Here is a 19,790-nt window from a genome sequence, read left to right on the forward strand (position 1 = left end):
TATTCTAGGAGGCTGGCTGGTCCAGGGGAGGGCAGGGGCACCAGTGTTTGTTTGTTTGGAGAAGATTCTGGGGTGGCCATACCCTACTAAATTCATTCCGTTTTCCCAACAGGTCTGATCCCTGAGGTGAACCCCAGTGCAACACCAAACTTCAGGGGCACAAGCGAGGACACATCTAAGGGACCAGAATGAGACTCAGCTACAGGCAAAAGGGCTCCTTCCCGTGGCTGCTTCAACCCAGTTCCCCAGGCCCAGCTTCTGGAATAGACAGTTCCTTCTGGTTAGATGGGTCCTACCATGTGGCAGGAAACAGCCATTGCCTGGCCTCCCCCTGCATTGCTGTCTGGATGAAGAGGAGACGTGTTATGGCAGAGCAGGTGGGCAAGGCCAGGGCTACCCCAGGCCCATGTGGCCTCCTCCTTGCCTGGAAGGGGTGACTCAGCACAGGTAGACGCAGATGTGTGCAGAGAATGTGCTCTTCGGAGGAAGAACACTGATGAGCGAGCTCTGTACCAGCCCTTGCCATGTACAGCCAAGAGCCTAGAATGACATGGCCCTTCTCAGTGCCTCACATTTGTATGAGTCTGTAATGTATCAAGTGCTCCAACTACTCAAGGTAGCGCAGAAGGGAAAACAGGCACAGGCCGGGGGGGTTTTGGGTGATTACACAAATGGGCTTGGCCTCCTTACCCCACTGCAAACTGCTGAGGCGCAAGGGAGCTCCCAGCCCTCAGCCTGGACCCTGGGACAGTGCCACCTGAGCCCGAGGCTCTGAAGCACTGCGTGATGACAGTTCCCACCTGCAACTCAGCAGCCAGGGAATGAATGAGAGTTAGTTAGGGGTGGCAGGGGCCCCGGCCATCAGTGGGGCCTGCGCTGCCGCCTCCGCTGCACTGCCTGGCGCAGAGCCTCCAGCAGCTGCTCCTGGTTGTTGCAGACATTGTAATGTGTCAGGTGCAGCAGCTTGTCCACGTCCTCCTGGCTGTAGGTCACCTTCGTGTAGTGGTAGGGAGAGTCCGATGAAGACAGGTTCACCTCCCCAGCTGCCGCCTCCTCGGGTGGCCGCCGGACCCCTGGGGAGAGAGTGCAGCCTGGCATGGGGAACACGTTGTGGGGAAGACGGGTTTGGAGAGGCACAGGGGACGGAGGAGGTGTGGGGGACCGGGGCAGCAGGATGGGGAGGTGAACAGCAGCTCACCAGGGGCCAAGTACTCCCGGAAGGAGTCGCTGACCAGAGGAAAGTGCAGCACCGCGGGGGCTCCGGGGCAGGTGGGGTTGGAGAAGGTGTGGCACTCCCGAGGCTGGAGCTGCTCTTCGGGGCTGGGCGAGATGGGTGGGAACGGGATCCCCTGCTCCTGGCAGAACCGGCCCAGGAGCTGCAACTGCTGCAGGGCAGGCAGAAGGGGCTTCAGAGGGACAGGGCCCCTGGCATCCTCAACACTGGGGCTGACGTAAGATGCACAGGACCTGGGGCTCAAATGCCAAAACGGTCTCCAGTGGGGCCTATGAAGCCAGTCGTTGGAAAAAACTCTCCACACCTGACAGGCCTCGGTGGCAGCTCCTCTGGGGCTAGACGGAGCCGGGTTACTCCCAGCATTCCAGTTCTGACACTGGGAGCCAAAGCAGACTCAGCAGGTGGGCCCAGAGGCCCAGGACCACACCTCGCAGGTCAGTAAAGGGGACCCAGATACCAGATACCAGGAGAACCTCGCCAGCTTCCCAACTTCTGGAAAAGAATGAGCTCCTCTGGTGGCAAATTAAGATTCCAGTGTCCCAGTCACAGCTCCTAAAGGAAGCTGAACCAGACACTGGACTCCAAAGCCCCTCTCTTCAGGGGACAGGGACCACCCACCGCCTCCCTGGGGGGCTGCCCACCCTTCCCAACCTGGAAGGCTCCGTGGAGGTTGTAGTCCAACGACAGGATGAGGTCCACGTCCCGAGTGGGCTGCAGGAGGGGCAGGCAGCTGGTATTGAGGAGGTAGCCAACATCCAGCAGGCACAGGTGGGGCTCCGAGGGTGTCAGCTGGTTGGGGAGCCCATCCAGAGTGGTAGCTGGAAGGTTGGGGAGAGCAGCAATTGTCACAGACACCAAGGGTACCAGATTCCTGCTGGAAGGAGAGACTCTGGCCTCTGGTCCCTGCTGAACCAACACCCCCACAGCCCTGCAGGTGGGTCCTGGGTCCCCAAGACAAGGAGAAAAAGACCCCTGTTCCAAGTAGTCCAGGCAATCAAGCTCAAAGCAGGAGAATGGGAGTGGACCATGAGGGGTATCTGGACTGGGGACTCAAGGCTCAGGTGGCCACAGGAGGACTTTGGAGAGAAGCAGGTACCTTTCCATGTAGAGAAGTGAGGATGCTGAAAGTAGTCTTTGTGGAAATGGAGGCCACGCAGGAAATTATGTGTGGCCTGGGCCAGTGGACGCCACGTCAGAAGATCGGTGAAAAACTCAGCTATCCTGCCGGCTGTTGAGGGTGGTACTTCTATCTTCAGAAGGGGGACCTGCTCCTTGTCTACACAGGCAAGGTGGGGAAATGGGGACTCCTGCACCTTTATCCCCACCTTGGTGGTGACCCTGGAGGGGGAAGAGGTGTGAACCCCCCACCCCCTGGTGCAGCCCCAGCTGGCTGCCCCTTGGCACCCTTATGAAGGGGCCGGAGCACTTACCCAGGTTGGCCTGGTTCCTGACCCAGCGGTCCCAGAACTGGCTGGGCTCCGAGGCCCAGTATAAGCTGTCCTGGAGGTTGGCTGCATACAGGTTGCTCCAGATACCTGAAAGAGCGGCCGTGAGGGAGGAGGGCCCCCGACTCTTGTCCCAACCCTACCCTTCCCCATGGCCAGTCCTGGCCCAGGAAACTCTTCTGACCGAGGCTGCCCTCTCACCCAGGACCCATTTTCCCTGCTCGGCCCAGCTTCCCCGGCCTGCCAGTGCCCCTCACCTTCTAAGAAGCAGATGCGGGACTCAGGAAGCCTCTTCATCAGCTGCCCCATAAAGAACTCGGAGCCAAAGAGCTCAGAGGGGATGAAGGCCCCGTACTTGGGGAAGCCGACCTCGTAGGGAGAGAACTCGCACCACTCTGTGAGGAGCCCACCCCTCAGCCTCGTGGTGCAGAGCCCTTAGGCACCCACACCCCACCCCGACCCAGGGTTTTGCTTTAGGGCAGCTGAGGACCAGGAGGCCTTGTGGCCTGGGCTTTGTGCATAGGACCTAAGGCCCCTGCCTCCTTCCCAAAGGGCTGAGGGACCCCGGTAGGGTGCCGGTCTCCAGAAAGCACAGGACCTGGCTCAGGAGAGGTGGGTGTGACATCTGCAATCTGCACACAGGCCCCGTCTCCCCTTATTCCACCAACTGCAAGGGCACAGGTCTCAGCTCTTGGGCCACTCACCCCCAAATTCAAAAGTGGTCAGGCTCTGCCCTTTGGTGTTGAGGGCACAGTAGATGGGCAGAGGGTTCTGGCCATGACTCAGGGCCTCCCGTTGATCTGAGAGCTTGTGATCATGGGGCTGGGGAAAGATGCGTAGAACCTAAACCCACAGTGGCCTGGGTGCCCAGGGCCTTTCCCACCCTGCTATCCAGCACCGAGCCCCAGCTCTGCCCCCAGGCCGCAGCCCCCGCACCTCATCATGCAGCAGCGCCTCATTGATGAAGGCCCACAGGTTGGTGAAGCAGCTTGGGTAGCCCAAGCAGGCACGCTCGGCCAGCTCCTGCTGGTACCACTGCAGCTGGCTGGGGGCCAGCACACCCAGCTTGTTCTTGGTCACCTGGGTCTTCAGCAACTCAGTGGGCCCTGCCAGGTCCTTCTGAGACCACTCTGGGTCCTCAGAAAGGTTGGCCAAGGCCCTGGGAAAAGCCAAAGCCAGAGGGCTGTCATTGAAGGACCCCGTCTAGACCCCACGTGCCCCGGGCTTTCTAGGACAATGGCCTGGCAGGGACCTTCCCAGGGTCCCCTTGAGCACGTTTCTCCCTGGCACATTCATTCTCCCAGCCCTTCTAGTTTTCTCAGAGGCCTAGGAGAACCCTGGCACCAGCACCCCCTGCCACACAGGGTCCAGCATCAGCCTGCCCCCAGCTCACCAGGTGGAGCCCGAGGCCCCGGTGATGTAGGAGACACAATCCAAGAGGCCCAGCTCCTTCAGGCCAGCCAGCTGCCCATACACAGGGAAGTCATTGCCCGGATCCCACCACCAGTGGCCATAATAGCTACCACTGGGATCTGGAAAAGAAGAGAGCCAGGCCTGTAGAGGCCCTAGGGATGGGGAAGGCCAAGTCACAGGAAGAAGAGATAGCAGGTCAAGTGGCCACCCAGCCCACAGCTAAGGCCTGATCACAGGTCTTGGGACCAGTTCTGAGTCAGCCCTGGGGGCCAGAAACAGCCTTTTGAGTGCCCAGCTCCTCCAGTCCTAAGGGCTCCAGGAAAAAATGGCCCAGGCAAGTTCTGAGCCTCATCTCCTTGCCCTCAGCCCCCGAGCCTGATGCTCACTTTCTGGAAGCCCCAGGGCCCGCCTCAAAATTTTCCCAAATTGCCATCACTCCCCCAGGAGATGGCCCAGGCTAATATGAACCTCCTGAAGCACCCTGGGCCAACAGGCCTCATACCAGATATCTGTCTCCCTCCTCAGACAGGCTAGGCTGAGAACCAAGAAACAGAGTAGGAAAGCCAGCCCTATGAGGTAGCTCCCATGTGGGCTCCAGGTGCCTCAAGCAACACTCTGCCTGTACCAAGTCCCTGCTAACACCAGGTGAGAGGAAGCAGGGTGGGGACAGGCAGCTACGAGCTCTGGTCTAGATCAGGGACAAGCAGCTCCAGTGTTCAGCACCAGGAGCTAGGCCCAAGCAAGCCCGGGGACACCCCGTCCAGCCCAGCCCCCAAACCTCATCCTCCTGCAGGTCTCCGTCCAGCTGCAGGGCCTGCCTCAAGGCCGCGGCCACCACCTGCTTCCTCCTGCTCAGGAAGGCCTGCTCCTCTGCACAGGGCCCGAAGCCCAGTCGCACGGCCAGCTCCCTCAGTCTGGCCGGGGAAGGAAGAGACTGTGAGACAGCTCTCAACCCTCCCCAGAGAATGGAAAGCTGGGTCTGCCTCACCTGTAATACCTACTGCCCTCCCTCTTCTCCCCAACCCTCAATGCCACTCCTGTGTCACAAGACTGAAGTTTGACACCTGGGGAGAGTGTGTCCATGTGGACATGCTTGGGAATGCAGCAAAGCAGACTGGCAGGACCCAGAATGCCGTGGCCGAAAGAGGCTGCTTGGGGTCCCAGGTGCAGACAGGCCCCCAGGCAGGCCCCATACCATAGATCCCCCCCTCCAAGTCTCGTGTTCTGTCCCTTACCCACGGAGTTCAAAGCACTTTGGGAGGCTGAGGCAGGCATATAACTTGAGGCCAGGACCAGCCTGGCCAATGTGGGGAAACCCCGTCTCCACTAAAAATACAAAAAATTAGTTGGGTGTGGTGGTGGGCACCCGTAATCCCAGCTACTCGGGAGGCTGAGGCAGGAGAATCGCTTGAACCCCAGAAGCGGAGGTTGCAGTGAGCCAAGATCGCGCCATTGCACTCCAGCCTGGGCGACAGAGAGAGACTCCATCTCAAGAAAAAAAAAAAAAAAAAAAAAGGGCAGGGGGCAGGGCAGAAAAGGACCAATAATCCTGTATCTGTGAGGTGAGAAGCCACTCTCTCAAGACAGAGGGCCAGGGTGGGCGACAACTCTACGAAGATCATTTAAGGTCCAGCCGTAACAGCTTCCACCCAAAAGGGCGCAATTTCCCCTCTTCTCTCCCTTGGTTTTCCTGCCCTCTCTGCGCCCCAAACCATGTTACCATTTTCCATCCTCGCCTCCCTGCGTTTTCCAGCCAAACATTTATCAAGTGCTCCCCGGGTGCCTGGCACTGGGCCGGTCACTCACCCCTCTGACCATAGGTGCTAAGACTCCTCGCAGTACTCCTCCCGGTACTTCGTGCCCCGCCGAGCGCAAGCCTGAGCCCCTTCAGAGAGCATGAGGATGAGGGGCGGCTGTTTCTCCCCCTCACTCCTCCAGGCCTCCTCCAGCCCCGCGCCCTGGTTGTTTTCCAGGGCCTTGCCCAGTCCCCAGCCAGGCCTCTCACCCTGCTTCTTTTTTCAGCTCCACTCTCATCAGGGGCTCCTGAAAACCGTGAAGGCCCCAGTCACAAAAGGTCGGCCACCTCCACCCAGCTCTGGTCCTCTTACCCTGATCCCTGGCGCACCACCCCCGCCCCGCCACTGTCTCCACAGGCGCCAGGCCTGAAGCAGGGATGCTCAGAGGACACTCCCCAAAGAGCCTGGCCCCAGCACCTGCTCAGGGTGTGACCCACGGAGAAGCAGGAAGCAGGCCCCTCCCTTTGTGGCCTGGGTCCCAGCCCCATCCAGGCGCCTTGCTTCCTTCCCTGGGAGGCCAGTACCTGGGACGTGGGGAAGACAAGCCTCACCACTTGACCAGAGGGCAGGGCACTCAGGGGCACCTTTAGTTGCTCCTCGGGGGCATCCTGCAGGGGACAAAGAATGGAGACCTAAGAATCTTTACGCTTCCACTCCTAGCAAAGACCTCACCAAACTCCCGCCGGCCGCCATAGAGGTATGGGAGGGACGGGAAGGGGAGGCCAGCATGGGCCCACACATGCTGCCAGGGTGCCCACTCTGCCAGGTGGAGCAGAGGTCAGACTGGGAGGAGGTGCAGAGGGAGGGAGGAAGTTCTGGGGGCCCCACCTCGAGGGAGCGAGGCACACTACCTGCAGGTGAATACTCAGCTCCTGCTCCCAGCAGGCTGGGCAGTGGAAGCGGAAGGTGCCAGTGCCCACAGAGGCCTCCTGTGGACCCTCACAGGACCCAGGAACCACAAGCTGAACTCTGTGCTCTGAGGCTGGAAACAGGAACCAGAGCAGAGAGGCTGGGGACGGTATCTCTGCCCACAGAACCCATCTTGCTGCGTGGCCTGGAGGGCACCTCCCTCTCCCCGCTGAAATGGTCTGGTGGAGATGGATCCCCCACCACGGTCCCCCGAGAAGGCCTAAGGGGAAAGCTCAGGCCCCAGGGAGAATTGTCCAATGCTTAAAGGGGGAAGACAAGAGCTGAGAGCCAGGGGCTGTCCCAGTGGGTTGGGGACTCACACTTCTGGTCTCCTGTCTCCTCCAGTTGAACGTGCAAGCAGGAGAGCTCCCGGGCCTGAGTCATGAAGACAGCCCCTCAGACACTAACCCCACCCCCCATTCAGGGACCCCACCCTGGCAGCACCCTGGCTGCTGCTGGTCTGCACTTCATTACCTGGGCCCTTGAGATTGTATTCCCTTAACAAACTGAAATCCCAGGGTCCCCAGGCTGAGGCAGCGGTGGGCCTGTACCTCAAGTCGCTGGCATGAGGGAGTCCCGGGGACCCCAGACCGCCTCCCAGAGCACTGGCACACTCACCACCAGAACGCCATTGCTGACGAGCCACTCTCCACGGTCAGCCCTGGAAAGAGCCCCCAGAGCCCCCTTAGCAGGAGTCCAGGTTCCCACCCCACAGAGACCTGGGCATCCCCCAGGCACTAGTGCTGTCCTTCCCACAAGGCACTCCCACCCAAACTGCCCCAGGCCCCTGACTCACAGACTCTGCAGGCAAAATTCAACTTCCAGGCACCCCTCACCCTGGGAAGAGAGCCAGAAGTAAGTTAGAAAGGGTCAGAAGGAGTGCACATATGTCAGTGAGTATGAGAGACATGCGTGTGTGTGCATGTGTGCGCGTGGAGATTTCAACCCAGACACCAGCTAGGGCTGCCGTGGAAACACCGCCTTGCCTGAGGGCTCAGTGAGAAGCTCTCGCGCCGGAACTCCCCAGCCCGCAGAGTCCCCTCATCAAACAGTACTGACAACACAGGGTCATCTCCGGTCACCAGGTCCCGGTCAAAGACTTTCAGTTCCATGACATTCTGGAGGGGAAAAGAGTGACAGGGCTGCAGGAGGGAGGGGACAGAAAGGTGAGCAGGGCAGCAGCAGTGGCTGGCGAGGATGTGGGTAGAGTCAGCGCTGATGCCTGGCCCACCTTGAGCTGCCTGTGGATCCTGAAGTGAAAGCTCTGGTTCCAGACAGGGCTACTGCTGTTCTTGACCGTGCGTGTCTGGAGCCTGTGGCTGCAGGCCGTGGGCAGCCAGAGAGTCACGTAGCAGTCAGAGGGGGTCACTGCGGGAAGGAACAAGTGCCCAGCGGTGGACAAGAGCCCTTCCCAGCCGCCCAGACCCACTTCCATCACCTAGAGCCCCATGTGGGTTAAGACTGAGGGGGAGGGGAAGTGGGGGGAAGTGGGGGCCAGAGGCAGAGCCCCAGCTGCCACCTTCCACCCAGAAGCTCCTCTCAGCTCCCTCCTGTAGGCCCTGCCCACCGGCCCACCCGCCTCCACCAAATCCAGCCACAGCACCCTCCTCCTCAGCACCCTCCTCCTCCCTCAGCCCAGCACAGGGGCCAGGGCGGTGCGCACTCACCTAGGTCCTTAGCGGGTAGGCGATGGGCCTGCAGGACATGAACCGTGAGCAGGCAGGTCCTGGACACCTCTGCCTGCAGAGGTGGGAGAGGGGAGACCTGCTACGGGCTGATGAAGCCAAGGGTGACAGGGGCCACAAAGGAGGCTGGAGCAGTGCCTCAAGGCCTAATCCTGAACCCCAGGCCCATCCTCCATCTCATCAGAATCCTGAATCCACAAGAGGAGACATGATATCTCCATCACGACGCCTGCCAGCACTTACACAATGCTCTGCGCCGGCTCTGGGCCAAGGGCTTTGCATACATTAACTCATTTATCGCACAACCACCTTATGCACAGATACTATTTACGATGGCCCACTCCACAAGGAAACTGAGGCACAGAGAAGCAGTCACTTGCCTGAGGTCCACAAATGGGGTTGGAGCCCGGGCAGGCTGGCTCCAGATTTATGCCTCACACAGACCTGCTTCCACCTTCTCGGGCTAGTATCCTTTAGGCTCTCCACCCCACATCCCCAGCCCACACCCCAGCTAAGCAGCTTTCCGGCTGGTCTTGGGTGGCAGGGGACATAAGCTATCGAGGGAGGGGAAGTAGCACATCAGGGCCTTGGGCCCCAGGCTGAGCTGCTCTCGTACCCTCCCTCCACCCCGGTCAGAAGAGCATCCTGGAAATGGGCTCTCTCCTGGGCAGGGGAGGCGGCTCCTAGCTCAGACCCCTCACAGGCTGTCATGTCCTCCAGGTCCTGCCAGGTCAGGCTGAAGATGGTCCCCCGGTAGCTCCCTCCAAACCCATGCCCCTGGTTCTGGGAATGCAGCCTGGCAGGCGCACCGGGACCAGGGAAGCCTGTGCCAACTGCTTCCTTTCGGCCTTCCACCTGCCTCCGCAAGGACCCTAACAGGTCAAGTCCAGGGAGCAACCAGGTCCAGGGCAGTGCTGGAGGGCCACATCCACCAGGGTCAGCCCAGGGCCCTCACACTCCAGGCACTGAGTCAGAGGAGCATGGAGGAGCCACTTGCTTCCAGGGCCTCAGGGCAGCAGCTGGGAGCCTCTGAGTCTCCAGGGCCCAAATCTATGGTGCCAGGTAGCTCTGCCAGGAGCCCGTTCCCAGGACAGAAAACACTCAGGACGGATCCCTCATCCCCAAGCCTCCTTCTCCCCTGGCTTCTGCCCACTACCCTGGTCTTGTGGTCAATAAACTCCCCTCCCTACCCCTGGAGAAGACCACAGCTCCCATAAGAAACATATTAACTAGGCCCCAGGTAGAGACCAGGGGTCCCAGTAGGGACCCAGGGCCCTGCCAGGCCTTACCACATCCATGAGACTGAGTCCTCAGGAGCAGGAATGATGGGGCAGTGGCCACAGGATCAAGGACTGTCAGCTTTCTAACCCAGAGCCAGGGATGTGATGTCCCAATTGGTCCCAAGTCCCTCCTACCCGCCGCCTCTGCTCCACCTAAGCTCCACACCCACTCCTGAACCAGCCACCTGTCCAGGAAATGAGGCACCCTAAGCCTATACTAGAGCTCCTGATACCTCTGTGGCACTCACCAGCCTTTACCAGCTGGGCCTGCCCCACCCAGCCCTGCAATCCCAGCCTGGAGAGCTTGCTGCCAGGGGCTGAGCAGAAGGAAAGCAGGGGTGAGTCCCAGAACAGCAGCCAAGGGAAGAGTGGAGTTCCCTGTCACAGGCCTTTCGCAACTCTGGCACCTGTTGGACAGGAATGCCCAGTCTTGATGGCAGGGCTCCATCAATCTGAGATGAACACCCGGGCCCCCTCACGACAGGCAGGGGAGTGGCTGTCACATAAAACAGCCCTTCAAAGCTAGGGGCTGAGTGGCCAGGGATGAGGTCTGTGGGTTGGCACTCAGGGGCAGGGGGTTCTTCTGCCTCCAGGGCATGGTTTGTGGGGGGGTCAGCGTGTGGAGACCAACTCTTTCCTCAGAGGGACAGCCCCAGGAGAGGCGGGGGCTTCCGTCCCTTCCTGCCTGTGCCTGTTATGGGAGAAACAGGGGTTATCCCCAGGGCACCAGGTCCCACCTGCTGCCCCTGAACTGGGGGAGGACAGTAACCATAGGAGAGCTAGGAATAGCTCTCAGGGTCCTGGGCCAAAGAGGTCCGGACCAGAGAGCTACAAGACTCAGGTCTGCTTGCTTGTCCCAGGGAGGGGCTGCGGTGGCTCTCATGGACAGTGGGACTTGGGCAGCTGACGGCTCTTTGGGCCCAGGCTGAGATCCAGCCCTCACCCCCAGTGAAGGTCACCCTGAAGTTTTTACCTGAACCTTCAGGCCCTCCTTAGACCACAGAAGGCAACTTCAAGAGGGAGGATCAGAACATACGACTCATAAGCCAGGCGCAGCGGCTCACACCTGTAATCCCAGCACTTTTGGGAGGCCGAGGCAGGTGGATCACGAGGTCAGGAGATCAAGACCATACTGGCTAACACGGTGAAACCCCGTCTCTACTAAAAATACAAAAAAATTAGCCGGGCATGGTGGCACGCACCTGTAGTCCCAGCTACTTGGGAGGCTGAGGCAGAATAGTGTGAACCTGGGAGGCGGAGCTTGCAGTGAGCTGACATCACACCACTGCACTCCAGCCTGGGTGACAGAGCGAGACCCCATCTTAAAAAAAAAAAAAAAAAAAAAGGACATACGACTCACAGCTACCTTTTATTCAACATGTCCTGTGTGCCAGCTCCATGCTGGTCCTCATAGACATCATCTCCAAGCCCACAACAGCCCCGCGAGGTACAGCCATTATTTTCTCTTTACTGACAGGACACCAATGCCCGAGACGCAGTGACTCGCCCAACATCACAGCGCTGGGGAGAGGTGCCGCTGCACCTGATTCCCACTCTGCTCACCTGTGTGGCAACTTCCTGAGAACCCTCACCCAGACCTGCCTGGCACCTTGAGTCCTTATGACCACATTCCAAGATCCTCCAAAGCTGATCTCAAGCCATGCTGGACCCGGGGCCAGCAGCCAGCATGCACACTCCAGGCTCTCTCGAGAATTGACCCGGCCAGGGAGGGGCTGGCCCCGTCCCCCGAGGCGTGCTTGGTCGTGTTCACCAGTGCTCCATCAGTCAAGGCCTGAAGCCTTGGTGAGGGAGTCGAGCAGCTGGAAGTAACTATACTTGAGGTCGTATTCCATGTCATACCAGAAATTCACTGTGGGAAGAACGGGGATCTGAGCATGAAGATCCCTCTTCTGACCTAGAGCCTCCCAAGCCTCCCCCCAGAGGCCCTGCTGGACCTTGGCAGGGCCTGTCCCCAGGCGGCCTGGGCAACTCCTCACCTGCGATGCAGCCCTGGGACTGCTGGACGTGGTGGAACCACAGAGCCGGCAGACAGAGCATCTCACCGGCCCGCACCGTGCAGCGAAGGGCCTGGGCCTGACTGTAACTAGGGTACCGTGCTAGGTCTGGCGCCAAGGGGTCCAGTGGGATCCAGGGCACCTGGGAACACATCAGATGCCAGGGAGCAGCCCCCCAGACCCCCCAGGACTTCAGGCTCTGTCCCTTCCAAAGGTCAACACCACAGGCCCTGCTTGGCTCAGCACTGAAAGGCCTCAGACTTAGGGACTTTTCAGAGCAAGGTGCCACCTCCCCAGATCTTTTGTGCCTGCTCTTCAGAGCCAGGCTTCTGCCCTTCTCCCTCCCTAGAGCCCAAGAACAGGACAGACACCTTCTCCATGGCCTCTTCATCCACCACCTTAAAGGCGCCCTCTTCAGTTAGCTGGTAGGTTGCCGGCGTGTACAGCTCTGGAGCCCAAGGGAGAAGGGTGTGGGGGAATTGCAAACAGCCTGGAACTTGCCAGACCCTCCTCCACCCCAGCCAGCCCTGGGCAGGGGCAAGGGGATCAGGGGCCCTGGTGCACTGGGGATGCCACAGCCACACCTCAGGCCTGGGAACTGGCCTCCCAGGCTCTTGCTGCCTCCCTCCCCCTTGGGCCAGCTGTTCCCCAGCCCCTCCCTGCAGGCCACATCCCCTACCATAGGGGATGAAGGGCCGGTCGCTGGGAGGATGGAACAGGAAATGCTTCTCTCCTGAGACCACGCAGTAGAGGTTCTCATAGTGGTCCTTGTGCACTGCCAACAGAAAGAAGGCCTGGGGGCAGGGTATGGAGGGCAGGGGCACGGGAGGAGGCAAACCATCATGCTGAGAGCCCTGCACCCCAAGACAGCCTACGACAAAAGAGAAGCACGCACAGAGCCAGTGGGCTGGAGATGCCAGGGGCTCTGATGGGCATTCTGGAACTCTGCCTACCAGGGACCTGATGCTCACCAGGCCCTGGACTCCTCTTCAACAAGAGGGGAAGTTCTCCTACACTTACCCCCTGGCCCAGCGGGCCTTCAGGGAGGTTTCTTTGGGTCTAGAAGAAACAATGCACCCGCCCCCAATACCATGGGTCCATTCCCCGACCTCAGCTGTCAGGGGAAACCCTCTGTGGTGCCCGAGTCCTAGAAGCCAAAAGAAATCTTAGAGAACAGCCCAACCTCCACCCAGGGCCATCCCTCCACTCCTGGCCTCGTCTTCCCTCCCTCTGCCCCAACCTGCTCCTTCCCCACCTTTGTATTCCCCTTACACCTACGAGAAGTCACCACAGCCGCCTCCCCCAGCCAGAAGTTCACAGCATCGGGCATCTTTCCTGCAGGGCAGAAGGCAGAGAGCAAGTTAGGAAGGCCAGGCTGGGGAAAGCTGCCATCCAGTGATGCCAGAGCCAAAACCTGGGTGAGCACAGAAGAATCCCAAGAAAGGGGTCAGGGAGAAGAGGCAGAGGTTGGGAAATCTTGGGGAAGGGGTCCTCCCTCCCTGGGGCAGAAGGAAGGACAACAATCTTTGGCAGTTCATCTATGATTAAGTCAAGGCCTGGGAATGTATTTAGTGAGCTGCACCAGATGCTGACAGGACCAAGCCCATAGGCCAGGTCATCACCTAAGGGCAAACAGGCTGACCCCCCTCCTTCCCATATCTTCCCTGTCCAGGGCCAGGACCACCCCACCTCCACTCACCCAGGGCTTCGGAGGCCCAGGGCACATGGGATTCCAGATCAGGCAGCAGCTGGGGCAGCTCGGTGGGCAGGTTGGAGCACTGCTTCTGCACATAGAGGACTCCAGGGTGCTGGGCCCGGCCCTCCAGCACATCCAGCACGAAGCTCAGGGGCAGGCGGCGCTCAGCTGGCATCATGAAGCGATCCCCTCTCACGGCATCCGCGTAACCATCTGGGGTCACGGCCACACTCACCTCTGTGGAGCCCACTGTGGCTCTAGAGGAATGGACACTCAGCCCATGCCCAGATGCCAGTAATCACTGCTCACACCTGACCCCAGGGCAGCTCCCACCTGAAATAGGGGAGGGACCACTTCTGGAGGGCCAGCCAGTGCTGCAGAGCGTTGCGGATGATGCACGGCCTGTTGGGGCAGACCCAGTCCCGGTAGAAGTGGAGCGGAGTTGGGGGTTTGTCCAGGTAGGGCACAGCAAGAGGCACGCAGAGCTCTGAGAGAAAGAAGAAGACAGGGGATGGAAGGGCTGATGTCTGCAGCACCCAGTCCCTGCCCAAGAGATGCCCTCCCTGGAAAGGCCACGCTGTGTCACTGGGAAATGCTCGTTGGTGACCAAAGGACCCTGGACAACCAGTAATAGAAAGATGAGGATGGAAAAATGAAAGCAGAAAGCATCACGCACACACACCACCATGGGCCCTGACCGTCCACGGGGCCAGAGGCTGCTACCCAGCCCATAAGCCAAATCCCCTGTGGGGCTGTGTCTGCACAGTGGACCCTATGTCTTCCCACCCTGGAGAGGCCAGCCTCCTAGCATCTACCAGGAAAGGCCACCATGGAAGTGGCATTGGGAGCTCCAGAATGAGTAAGGCTGAGGCCCCATGGCCACGGGCTATTCTGGGTGTTGTGTGGCTCTGGGAAGCCCCCTTTAACAGTGACATTTACTGAGCACCAGGAATGTGCTCAGCACTTGGCTTGGCTAATCTGGGGCTATCAGGGATGACACAATCATCATCTTAAGAAATTTACAACCTTCTTACCCGGGAAGACAAACTACCAGATGACACCAATGGAGGAAAAGGAAGGGCTCGGCTATGGTTTGGGTCCTGCTGAACAGCATCACCATCTCCAGACACCGAGGGCCACCACGTACACTTGGGCAGGCTGCGTGGTGTGCCGCCTGCGCAGGGGTCTACAGTGGCCCTGTGTCACCTCTAATCAAAATCTTTTTGACTCAGCTTTCTCCTTCACTCCCGTCATCCTACTGGTTGGCTCTGAGTCCTGTTGATTCTGTCTCCTATGTCTCTCAAACCCACCGTCTCCTCTCCTCCGCTGGCATCCACATTCCAGCTACCTCCTTTGGGTCCTCACTCAAATATCACATTGATAAGACTTCCTTCTCCGACTATACTTTCTAAATTTATAATCTGTCCCCCTGCCGCGAATCTTTATATCCCTTTCCGTATTTTTTCTCGTTAGCATTCATCACCATCTGACATGCTATATATTTTAGGGCTAGACGTGGTGGCTGAAGTCTGTAATCCCAGCACTTTGGGAGGCAGAGGCAGGAGGATTGCTGAGGCCGGGAGGTCAAGACCAGCCTTGGCAACGTAGGGAGACCCCATCTCTACAAAAAAATTAAAAATTAACTGGACATGGTGGCATGCACCTATACTCCTAGCTACGCTAGAGGCTGAAGCCAGAGGATCACTTGAGTCCAAGAGGTAGAGGCTGCAATGAGCTATCATCGTGCCACTGCACTCCAGCCTGGGTGACAGAGCAAGACTTTATCTCAAAAAAAAAAAAAAAAAAAAATATATATATATATATTTCACCTACATAAACTGTTTATCATTCTTTCACCCTTGCTAGAATGTGAACTCCACAAGGGCAGAGACACTTGTCTGTTCACTGATGCACCCATGGGACCTAGAACAGTACCTAGCACACAGCATGTGCTCAGCAAGTATTTGCCTAATGTTGAATAAAAGTCTCCAGTATCCTGGCTGGATGGCTGCAGTAGTGAACTAGCTGGTTTCTCTGGCTTAATTCCACTCCCTCCCAAAGCATTCATCATCATAGCCCCAGTCATCTTCTGAAAATACAATCTCATATTGTCATACCCCTAGTAACAAATGCCTCGATGGCTTACCACTGCTCCTTAGAGAATGCCACCTGCCTTGGCACGCACGTCCAGGCCCAACCTACTCTTCCAGCCTGATTTCCTGTCTCGTGCCTGCCCTTGCCACACACCCTCTATTCAGGTGGTACCTTTGTTCCAGCTGCTCACTCAGACTGGAGTGTCTTTCTGCTGGTTGTTATAAAGTGTACAGGGCTTCGCTTTGCTACATTCACGCTCTAGGTCGAGCCAAAAGGCCGTGGTTTCCGTTTGGTGGTTACCACATGCTGCTCCAAATGGTCCCGGCACTGATGTTCACCTCTGAGGTTACGCTGCATCTCTCACGGCCACACCATGCCAGTCACCTTTACTTTCTGATCAGTTGGAAAGTGAATGTTCTTAGATCAAATATTGTAACTGAGTGAGAAGACCCCACTGGGCCCAGGAATACTGGAAAAGAAAGAGCTGGCATGCCTGCTTGCTTCCCTGGCTAGAGTAGCTCCTCTCTGTGGGCAGGTTGTCCTGTCATCTCTCCAGCTCTCAGCAGAGAGGGCAGCTCCTCCCCGCAGCTGGTCGTCCCATCGTCTCTTCTGGTCTGGCTGAGTCAGGGGCTTTTTATGGGTCTCACAGGGGAGGACGTACATGCCTATTGGTCCATGGGCAGCCACGGGTGGGCCGGAAAAAGCACCAAAAGTTCCCATTCCGGTCCATGGAACCGGCAGCCCAGCCCCCAGGCTTCAGGCCTTCGCTGGCTTGAAGGTCGGGCTTCACCGGGACCCGCCACCTTCCACCCAGGAACCTGTCTGCCTCTTGCCACCATTCACGGCACCCAAGCTGTTTGTGCCAAGGGGTGCCTGCAGGCCAGCACTGAGCTGCCCTCAGCCCCTCTTGGCCTCCCTCCCATGCTCGTTGGCACCAAAAGGCCAGAGGGGGCCAAGGAGGCAGGGGGCTGGTGTGTCAGCACTGCAATAGCACCCAGGCTTGGCCTCAACTTTGCTCCATGATCTGATCAAGTGCTGACAGTGGGGAGAAGCCAGACAGCAGGATCAGGCACTTCCAAGCCTGCGGCAGCAGGAAGGGGCCTTCCTGAGTCCCCAAAACTGCAGACATGCCTGGGTCCACAGCTGCAGCTTGGGAGGCTGCAGCTGCATCTAGGAGGGTGGGGCTCCTGCCTGCTCCTGGCTCCCAAGAGCACAGGGGTGCCTGAGTTGCAGTCCTGGCTTGGGTGGCTGTAATTGCGCCTAGGGAGCTCCCACTCCACCAACTTGGAAGGGGTGGGGCTCCCACTTGTCCCCAGTTCCCGCCAGCTCTGTGGAACATGTGGCCCCAGCTGCCTCTCCTCTTCGCATTTTCCCCACAGCGGCGGCGGGCAAGGTGCATATGGCATGGCAGCTCTGACCACCCCAAACAAATGAGCCTAGTAGTCCTGTGTTCCAGAAACAGTGAAGAAGCCAGTTTGCAGGAGCAGGGTCTTTGTGCACATGTGTGAGTATTTTTGTACTCACAAGTACAAGTCCCTATAAGTCCCAGTTGCACCTTTGGCAGGGTGCTCGCAGGCTTCTGGGATGTGGCAGGGAGCGAGGTTCAGGCTGCAGCAGAGGGTCTGGGCTTAGGAGCAGGTCCTGCCCAGCCATGTGAGGGTGGGGGTGGTGCAGTCGGCTGCCTCGGGGATGCAGGGAACAGGGGACTGACTACCACCACTGCTGCTCCCAGAGCCGCTTCTGCTGCCCGACTTGTGCCTCCCCACTGCAGCCAGCATGATGACAGCATCTGCTTCAAACTGCCCACCACTGTCATCAAAACTACTGGACTCAAACAATCCTCTTGCCTCAGGAGGTGGGACTACAGGCACATGCCACCACACGATGGTGTCTCACTATGTTGCCCACGCTGGTCTTGAACTCCTGGCCTCAAGAGATGCCTCCCACCTTGGTCTCCTGAAGTGCTAGGATTACAGGCGTGAGTACTGCACACAGCCTGGGATTCTGAAAATACATGGAAACTGCCATTTTTTCACCCTTTGGACTTCTGCAATTAGGGATTTGTTTTACTTGCTCACCATTTCCTTCAGAGAATGGCTGCTTTCCTCTCCTGGGGCTTCCAAGTGAGAAAATTTCAAAAGGGATCCAAACAATTGCTTTGACCCCATAACTCTGCTAAGAATTTAACAAGGCCGGGAGCAGTGGCTTATGTGTTCCACGGCGTTCCAAAACTTTGGAATGCTGAGGTGGAAGGATTGTTTGAGGAATCTGAGACCAGCCTTGTCTCTACTAAATTTCAAAAAAATTAGCCAGGCGTGGTGGCGCATGCCTGTAGTCTCAGCTACTCCCAGGTGCTGAAGCAGGAGGATCTCTTGAACCTGGGAGGTCGAGGTGCAGCGAGCTATGATCGTGCCACTGCACTCCAGCCTGTGTGACACAGTAAGACCCTGTCTCAAAAAATATAAAGAATTTAACCAACAAACATACACATGTGCAGAAGACGCTGCTCCTGCAGACTGGCTTCTTCACTGCTTCCTAAACACATCAGGCACACTCCCACAGAGGGCTTTGCCTGCACTTACCTTCTAACCTACTTCTTCTACTCTACAATGTACTCATTCAGTACACCTGTGGTTAATTGTCCACCTTCTCACTTAGAATGTAACAGGACATAGACTGTAAAAGACAGATTTGTTTTGTTCAGTGATGTATCTCAAACACACTGAACAGAGCCTGGCACACAGAGATGCTGAATAAGTATTTGTTAAATCAATCCTCAAAGTATTCGTTGGAGCATTATTGAAAACAACGGATTGGACATGACCTAAGTGACTAAGTGAATACAGCACTAGCACACAGACGTGAAAAAGACTGAGGTAGAGGAATGTGAAATGATCTCCAAGATACACGGTGCAGAAGAGTGTGTTTAGCAGGCTACTATTTGTACAAAAAAAGGGTAAAAAGTCGTGTGTGCACGGATATAAACAATCTTTCTGTAAGAATGCAAACTGGGGCTGGGAGGGAACCTTGCTTCATTTACATTGCGCACCATTGTATATTACATCACATACACATGAGTCTGTGTTGCTGTTCAGTGGTAAGAAATCATTTAAAAATAGAAAAAAGAAGGAAGGAGGGAAGAAAGAAAGAAAGAAAGAAAAGGAATAAAAACCAAGCAGGGGAAGAGCCAGGGACCATTTGGTCAGCCTGCAATCCTCCCAAAGTGCGACACGGGAGTTGAGGTCGGAGGCGGGGCACGTGGGGGAGGAATCCGACCACCACCTGTGTGCCTTCGATGAGCTTTCAACAAGGGCAACAGCAAGCTGCTCAAGACTGTAGGAAACACAGGGCTTCGCCGCGACCACGGTCAAGACGGCACCGGGCCTTGGGAATAACGTGAACAGAATCACCCAGGAAGCCGCGGGAGCGCGCGAACACGGGAGAAGGGAAGCAGGTTGCCACAGAAGAGCAACCCGAGCGGGGCCTCGGGGCAGTCGCACACACGAGGTTCCGAGCCCCCGGTGTCAGCGGCATCCCAGGGCCCCTCCCGTGTTCGGAAATCGCCGCAGCCTGTGGGAGAGCCACTCACCCCTTGAAGCGGCCGGGAATTCTCGTAACTCGCTCCGCGCGGCTTCCAAAGCCGCCTCCGCCATGGCTGCGTCAGCGCCGGCCGAGACCCCGCCTTTCCCCGACGCCCCGCCGCAGGCCACACCCCCAGCACTCGCCCCGCCCTCCCCGCCGCAGGCCACACCCCCAGACCCTCGCCCCGCCCTTCCAGAGGCACCCGCCGCAGGCCACACCCCCAGCACTCGCCCCGCCCTCCCCGGAGTCCCCGCCGCAGGCCACACCCCCAGACCCTCGCCCCGCCCTTCCAGAGGCACCCGCCGCAGGCCACACCCCCAGCATTCGCCCCGCCCTCCCCGGAGTCCCCGCCGCAGGCCACACCCCCAGACCCTCGCCCCGCCCTTCCAGAGGCACCCGCCGCAGGCCACACCCCCAGCACTCGCCCCGCCCTCCCCGGAGTCCCCGCCGCAGGCCACACCCCCCAGACCCTCGCCCCGCCCTTCCAGAGGCACCCGCCGCAGGCCACACCCCCAGCACTCGCCCCGCCCTCCCCGGAGTCCCCGCCGCAGGCCACACCCCCAGACCCTCGCCCCGCCCTTCCAGAGGCACCCGCCGCAGGCCACACCCCCAGCACTCGCCCCGCCCTCCCCGGAGTCCCC

At 58.5% G+C, this 19,790-nt stretch overlaps 1 protein-coding gene and 1 pseudogene across 3 annotated transcripts; both read right to left on the reverse strand.

The window, feature by feature from the left end:
- Window positions 1-568: 568 nt before the first annotated feature.
- Window positions 569-11,142, reverse strand: LOC107973060 (cytosolic phospholipase A2 beta-like; annotated as a pseudogene).
- Window positions 11,119-19,271, reverse strand: LOC107972857 (bifunctional peptidase and (3S)-lysyl hydroxylase JMJD7). 3 transcript variants are annotated; one of them, XM_054687295.2, is made up of 8 exons: window positions 19,157-19,271; window positions 13,807-13,960; window positions 13,477-13,730; window positions 13,056-13,112; window positions 12,457-12,552; window positions 12,149-12,225; window positions 11,760-11,919; window positions 11,119-11,632 (listed from the first exon to the last, which is right to left on the reverse strand). In XM_054687295.2, the coding sequence occupies exons 1-8, from the start codon at window positions 19,218-19,220 to the stop codon at window positions 11,544-11,546; spliced, it is 951 nt and encodes a 316-aa protein (XP_054543270.1). In that variant the 5' UTR covers window positions 19,221-19,271; the 3' UTR covers window positions 11,119-11,543. The 3 variants fall into 3 exon arrangements, with proteins under 3 accessions (XP_054543270.1, XP_054543269.1, XP_063671197.1); XM_054687294.2 differs by having other exon boundaries at window positions 13,050-13,112; window positions 19,157-19,264; XM_063815127.1 differs by having other exon boundaries at window positions 12,457-12,571; window positions 13,033-13,112; window positions 19,157-19,264.
- Between the last annotated feature and the right edge of the window lie 519 nt (window positions 19,272-19,790).

Source organism: Pan troglodytes, chromosome 6, assembly GCF_028858775.2.
Source record: "Pan troglodytes isolate AG18354 chromosome 6, NHGRI_mPanTro3-v2.0_pri, whole genome shotgun sequence".
NCBI lineage: Eukaryota > Metazoa > Chordata > Mammalia > Primates > Hominidae > Pan > Pan troglodytes.